Source organism: Zootoca vivipara, chromosome 1 (genome assembly GCF_963506605.1).
Source record: "Zootoca vivipara chromosome 1, rZooViv1.1, whole genome shotgun sequence".
In the NCBI taxonomy this organism is placed as follows: Eukaryota; Metazoa; Chordata; class Lepidosauria; order Squamata; family Lacertidae; genus Zootoca; species Zootoca vivipara.
The window spans coordinates 134,519,945-134,527,331 of NC_083276.1; the positions used below are offsets into that span (position 1 = coordinate 134,519,945).

General features: G+C 45.1%; 1 protein-coding gene across 4 annotated transcripts in view; it reads right to left on the reverse strand.

Annotated features, from left to right (window-relative positions):
* Positions 1-7,287, reverse strand: part of KMO (kynurenine 3-monooxygenase) — a 32,931-nt gene extending 25,644 nt beyond the window's left edge. The window contains exons 1-3 of one of the 4 annotated variants that reach the window (XM_035139797.2): positions 6,461-7,287; positions 5,911-6,003; positions 2,399-2,468 (exon numbers count right to left, since the gene is read on the reverse strand). In XM_035139797.2, the coding sequence (XP_034995688.1) occupies positions 2,399-2,468; positions 5,911-5,964 (124 nt within the window). In that variant the 5' untranslated portion in view covers positions 5,965-6,003; positions 6,461-7,287. The other 3 variants (XM_035139805.2, XM_060282534.1, XM_035139815.2) reach the window with 3 other exon arrangements.
* Positions 7,288-7,387: the final 100 nt, after the last annotated feature.

Genomic DNA, 7,387 nt, shown 5'->3' on the forward strand with positions numbered 1-7,387 from the left:
AATGGATTCTTTGTTCTCTCACTATGATCATTAAAGTTTTAACAGGTAAGAAACAATTCAAAGAATTCCAAAGTAAACTCCAATAAAGGGACAGGCAAGCAGGAAACAAGAGTTGGGAATCCCATCAGCCACTGCAGTGCCCCTGGGAGAGTGTTTGGGCATGGTGATAGAGTTAGCATTGGGGTGTGTGAATGGGCCTAGCATGAACATGAAGAGCAAGTGAAGGTGATCTGAGAGCAAGGGGAAGGAGTGCATGGCCCCCAAACACAAGGCAGCTTCTTCCTCAGTGTGGGAAAGCTAAAAAGCAGAATGTGTTCCCACAAAGCAAGAGAAACTGGCTGTGCTGGACTTCTTGAGAGGCGGCACGACTGTCTGTACTGGCACGGGGATCTGGCCTGAATGAGTCCAGCATCCGTGCCATCAAGGTGTGCAAAGAAGGAGATCCATGGGGCTGTGGCATCAAGTGCTTCATTACCTGCCAAGGTGACCAGCCAGGGGTGTGACAAGGCTTTAGTCAAGACTGAGAAGACATTAAACCTGTGACTGTAAAAGCTGAGTCAGAAACGGGTGCCTGTTGATGGACCTCAGTGACACCAAAAGGCTCTCTCCCTCTGTGCAAACGGCAAACCTTCCAGAGGGTGAGCAGCCTGGAAAAAGGAATTCAAAGCCAGCTTCACACTTTTAAGAACCGCTTCAACCTCAAGAACATGCATATTTCCGGGGAGGGTGCACTGGCAGACAAGGAGGCGGCAAAAGCATTCCCCAAAGACAACAAGGGATATGTGCCCCAGGAAGGTTTTGATGCAGATGAGACAGGACTTTTTTGGGGGTGGGGTGGGGGGAGAAACAGAAAACCAAGCCCCTAGCTTCAAAGCAGCTAAGGACCCTGTGGTTGGTCTGTTCTGTGACAATGTGGTTGGGCATTTGATAAACCCAGGATTTTTGTACAGGTCTGAAACCACCCATGCCCAAAAAGCAGAGTTTGAAACTCCCATTGTTCTAATCTAGGCACTAATGACAGGGAATTTCATTAGTGTGAGTAGTTTCTGAGCTCTGGGTCCAGTACTGTGCCTAAGATTTCAGAGTAAAACTGCAGAGTGGAAGGGAAGGAGGACCTTATTCTGCTTCCCCACTTTCAGGTACTCTCTGAAGACCGGAGAAGAAACCCTCTTAAGAATATTAGGGAGTGGGCAGAGGAAGGACTAGACCATGTGAAAATTGAACCTAATATTTTATCTGCAGTTCCTTCATTTCCAGCTTTGTATTCTTGTTATTAAAAAAAGTACACCTAGACATTCTGTTGTTGTGCCCATAACTTAGGTTTAAGGTGCCATTTAGCTCCTAGCTTTCATATCTCAGTTTTTACACTGCCTAAAAGGCAAGAATAAGAACATCCTGTCTGTGTTTTGGCAATCTAGAGAAAAGGCCTGGGCGATGGCAGCATGCTTTCTGGGCGGATTTCCTTTGGATGAGATTTGCCAGGTCTTATTCTTTAAGGGCTTGCCCACCCATGAGGCAAGGTAAGGCGACCACCTCAGGCGGCAGGATCCACAGGGGCAGCAGATCCCGATGTAGCTCTTTATTCCTGAGGGAGCCATTTTGTGGTTTGCCTCAGGTGCCAAAATGTATTGGGCAGCCCTTGTCTTATACAATGACAGAAAACACCCACCTAGAACTATCTAAGGATGTCTTGTCCCAAGGGGAGGAGAAATGTAGTTTTCAAAAAGTTGTTTCTGCCGTGTGGGTTATAAATGTAATACTGTAAACAGACGACAACAACATAACAGCCAGGGTCGCCATATTTTGAAGAGCAAAAAAGAGGACACATTTGCTGACTTCTGCTTTTAACTATGGATCGCTATGGCGACTCTGCCCATGATAAAGAGGACCTGTCATGGAAAAATAGGACATATATCTACCCTACTAGATGGGTATTTATTGAAGTGTTTTTGGATTATTATTGTTCCGGGTTGTTCTGCATTCTTTTTTGGAGTCTCATCCCTACTTACAATATTTGTTGTGTATTCACAGAGGTTCCCACTGCAAAAATATAGAACTTATGACTTCAAAATATAGTTTTACTCCACTCTAAAAAGACAAGCAGATGGCAATAAATAAAAGGCTAATAGACAATATAGAGAATATCAACAGACAAATTCATGGATAAGACCATCAGTGGCTCCTTGTCATCATGGCAATGTTCTCCTGTGGCAGCAGGCCTATAAATGCCAGCTGCTTTTGCTCTCATGTCATGTATGTTGGCTTTCCATCCGCTGCTATGAGGACAAGATGCAGCAGGCCTCTTATGCTCACAAGCAAGCAACCTCCACATACGTCAATGGGATGTGCATGCATTTGGGAAAAGATTGCAACCCTGCAAATATCAAAATGTACATACCTGGTCTGGTTTCATATATTTCCACTATAAAGCCCCTTCTTGCAAAGAAGCAAGCATTTAAAGAACCCACCTGCAAGAAAAGCATTAGAAGAATTTTAGAGTCGAATAGTAATACCACCCTATAATGTTCAAAACACCTTAACCCTTTTCAACAAAAGAGAATAAAGAAACATTAGTACATGGTACTGTGACAGCAGGTGGCACTGTGGGTTAAACCACTGAGTCTAGGGCTTGCCGATCAGAAGGTTGGCGGTTCAAATCCCCATGATGGAGTGAGCTCACGTTGTTCGGTCCCAGCTCCTGCCAACCTAGCAGTTTGAAAGCACGTCAAAGTGCAAGTAGATAAATAGGTACTGCTCTGGTGGGAAGGTAAACGGCGTTTCCATGTGCTGCTCTGGTTCGCCAGAAGCGGCTTTGTCATGCTGGCCACATGACCTGGGAGCTGTACGCCGGCTCCCTCGGCCAATAACACAAGATGAGCGCCGCAACCCCAGAGTCGGTCACGACTGGACCTAATGGTCAGGGGTCCCTTTACCCTTTACCTAGAACATGGAAAGGGTATGTTATGTGTTGAATGCAAAACATTCTTATATCATCAGATATATTCATCAGATGTTTCTTGCATGAATGTAGTCCTGACATTGAGCCACCACACAGGATTCACTAAACAAAAAGGAAAACCCGTCTACACTTCTTAATAGCTCATTTCTGTTATTCAGTGAAGAAGAGAAGCAGCATTTGTGCCTATATCTTTTTTGAAGCGACCCTCACACTTTGCTGGCATAAAGGTTCTCTTGGCAACACTGTAAAGCAGGCACGTCCAACAAGTAGATCGTGATCTACCGGTAGATCACTGGACATCTGTGGTAGATCACTGGGGGCCCCCAAGAAGCTCAACAAGTTTGGCTCCCCAAAAAAAAGCTCAACATTTTTGCCCTGGACCCCTAAAAACATGGCTTTTCCCTCCCTCCCTATAAAAAGTTCAACAATTTCAACCTGAACCCCCCAAGAATGGGCCTTCCTTATTCCAAAAAAAAGCAAAAAAAGCTCATCAACTTTGACCTGAACCCCCAAAAAGGGGGTAGATCACTACCAGTTTTTAACTCTGTGAGTAGATCGCTATCTCTTGGAAGTTGGCCACCCCTGCTGTAAAGTGAACAGGTGCTGCTGCTGATATATACAGTGCCTGTAGGCTGATGTAATGCTGGATCGTCAAGCTCTTGTGCATTGCGCTTCTGTGAACTTGTGCTCTTCAGCCACTGTCCACCTCTCCCCAAAGTCTGCATCTGTGAACAGGGCGGTTTGGGGAGAATTGTGAGGCAGCTTCTGTGTAAACTGAAGGCACATCCTAAAATGCATCAGACATGCCATGGGAGCTGCAAATTGTAGGAAATACAGATGTTGATGCAAAACCCCAAGGTTCCTATGAGCAGTTTGAGAAGCACTAATCTAGTCAGCTAGTTCATAGACCCAGTTAAGGGGAAGCAAACAAGTGTTAAAGCATTAACTGTATAAGCAAAGATCTATGAGAGCAAAACCCCTAAATTTAAGCCCAGGTGCAATTCTTTGCTATCTCAGAAACTGTAGCTTATACCAATTTTACAGCTACCGGTACATGTTTGCTATATGCACAGAGTTAAGACACTGGCTCAGCAAACTATAAGTTAAGTATGAGTTGACCTACGTAGCGTGTTTTTCCAAAATTTGGTTTATTTTCCAGCAGCTCTTGTCTTGTACCTTTGTATCTTTGTGAGTATCTGGAGTAGGATGGATGAACAAGCCATGGTTTAAGGAAGCATGATGGGGGTGCACATAATACTAAGCCACAGCTAAAGCAAACAAAGGTTTGTAAGCCTGCAAAAACCAAGTCTTCAAACCCTAGTTTACTGGCAGTAAACAACCATAGTTAAGTTGTTGCAGAGAGCTTGCATAGCTGCCAAGTCTCCCGTTTTCCCTGGGAAACCCCCGTAGAATCATAGAGTTGGAAGAGATCACAAGGGCCATCCAGTCCAACCCCCTGCCAAGCAGGAAACACCATCAAAGCATTCTTGACATATGCCTGTCAAGCCTCTGCTTAAAGACCTCCAAAGAGGGAGACTCCACCACACTTCTTGGCAGCAAATTCCACTGTCGAACAGCTCTTACTGTCAGGAAGTTCTTCCTAATGTTTAGGTGGAATCTTCTTTCTTGTAGTTTGAATCCATTGCTCCGTGTCCACTTCTCTGGAGCAGCAGAAAACAACCTTTCACCCTCCTCTATATGACATCCTTTTATATATTTGAACATGGCTATCATATCAGCCCAGAAGGACAGATCGTGAAGCTGAGGCTCCAATACTTTGGCCACCTCATGAGAAGAGAAGAATCCTTGGAAAAGACCCTGATGTTGGGAAAGATTGTGGGCACTAGGAGAAGGGGACGTCAGAGGACAAGATGGTTGGACAGTGTTCTCGAAGCTACGAACATGAGTTTGACCAAACTGCGGGAGGCAGTGGAAGACAGGAGTGCCTGGCGTGCTATGGTCCATGGGGTCACGAAGAGTCGGACACGACTAAACAACTAAACAACAACAATCATATCACCCCTTACAAACATGAGTTTGACCAAACTGCGGGAGGCAGTGCAAGACAGGAGTGCCTGGCGTGCTATGGTCCATGGGGTCATGAAGAGTCGGACACGACTAAACGACTAAACAACAACAATCACCCCTTAACCTTCTCTTCTCCAGGCTAAACATACCCAGCTCCCTAAGCAGTTCCTCATAAGGCATTGTTTCCAGGCCTTTGACCATTTTGGTTGCCCTCCTCTGGACACGTTCCAGCTTGTCAGTATCCTTCTTGAACTGTGGTGCCCAGAACTGGACACAGTACTCCAGGTGAATAGCAGTGGTACTCTTACTTCCCTTGATCTAGACGCTATACTCCTATTGATGCAGCCCAGAATTGCATTGGCTTTTTTAGCTGCTGCATCACACTGCTGGCTCATGTCAAGTCTGTGGTCTACCAGGACTCCTAGATCCTTTTCACATGTACTGCTCTCAAGCCAGGTGTCTCCCTTCCTGTATTTGTGTCTTTCATTTTTTTTTTGCCCAAGTGTAGTACTTTACATGTCTCCTTGTTAAAATTCATCTTGTTTGCTTTGGTCCAGTTGTCTAATCTGTTAAGGTCATTCTGAAGTGTGATCCTGTCCTCTTTTCGTTTTTAAAGCTGTTTCCCGCTGTCATCCCGAATGGCGAAATATCCTGTAATTCCCCCGGATTTATTCCGGTGCCGCTCTGCCCATGTCTGGGCACTGGAAATTGGGCAGCGCCGGCAGAGCTGCTGATCCCGTATTTTTCTAACCGGGACTTGGCAGCTATGGCAGAGAGTTCACACACAGCACGAAGAAATTATTTATTAAACTATGGCTTAGCATTATGTGTGAACCCACAGTGATGGATCTTTCTATATATAAAAATAGTCAGCATTTTATTATTTCAGTAAATCATTAGAGAACAAAATAAAAGTGTCTTACCAAACCTCCTCCAATGATAGCCACTTTTTCCCTCTGCGGAGCTGAAAGATCCATGGTACCTTTTTCTCCAGGCAAAGTGCATTTATATCTCTCCTGCTCAACAGAAAATGTTTTAAGGGAAGGAGAAGCTGGCAGTTCATTCTACAGCATAAATAGAATACTTCTGAACATTTGACAGGGAGCACTCAAGTGGGATTCACACAACCTGCTGTTTCTTCCATCCCAAAAACTTCACATTGGTCAGTGTCAATCTAACCAATATTGAATACATTCCTGAATATCACATGCTTAATCAAAATCCTAGAGACCAACTTCTTTTATCCACCCCTGCTGATTAAGGACCTAGAAGCCTCCTGCAGAGTTGGACAAAAGGAAAACACGCTCCTACCTACCTGTGAGACGTGTTTCCCACTGTCTTTCCTGTTTGATCACTTACTCCCATTCCAGGCCACTAAAAGCAGCATGATGGTGGGGGGGGACGGGACCCATGGAAAGGAAGCATGTGGGTTTTAAGAAAATTGATTCTAAGCTCCCTGGGGTTGTGGAGTACCTTAGCTCCTCAGGCTGTTACTGGCTGCCGCAGTCTGGTCACATTGTCCCACCTGAGCTCTGTCCTCAAAGGTGCTGCTGTGCCTGGGTCCAAAGGGCAGGTCAGCGATGGATGATGTAAGTGAAGTTGACTCACTTTTCCTGATTGATCTGCTGTGTGTATGTTTTGATGGACATCTCTGTCAATGATTTACTCGCTATCCTTGGAACTAATCCATGTCTTATATACACTTTTCGGCACTCCTTAGAAAGTCTGGTGGCTGTGTGGCATTCCCTTGAGTCACTGCTCGCTCGCTCTCTCCCTCCCCTGAACTGGATTTTCCCTGTGGTCCACAAATTCAAAAATAAGGGCAAAAAGTGCTTCTAGGAGCTAGTGGGTGTATGATTCTCCTGTATGGAGCTTGGACTCCACTCCCCCCCCATTGGAGCCAACTCCTAGGGGCTGAGGTCCCTTCAGGAACCCCCCCCCCAAAATTTTTTTTGGAGAGGGCACAAGTTTGCATAAAACTTGCATACCCTTTGTGTCCTGCAAATTTGCCAAAGTATTGGAGCCTCAGCTTCAGGATCTGTCCTTCCAGTGAGTACTCAGGGCTGATTTCCTTCAGAATGGATAGGTTTGATCTCCTTGCTGTCCATGGGACTCTCAAGAGTCTCCTCCAACACCATAATTCAAGAGCATCAATTCTTTGGCGATCAGCCTTCTTTATGGTCCAGCTCTCATTTTCATACATCACTACTGGGAAAACCATAGCTTCTCTGAGTTATCCAAGCCCCTTCGCCACGACAAGGCAGTGATCCATGAAGGAGATTTAGACTGTAGTATAGTTTAAAACCGATGCATAATGAAACCTTTGTATAATGAATGTATTCCTTGGATGTACGTAACCAATTGTGTAACCATAACCACATACTATGAGAATGAAACAAA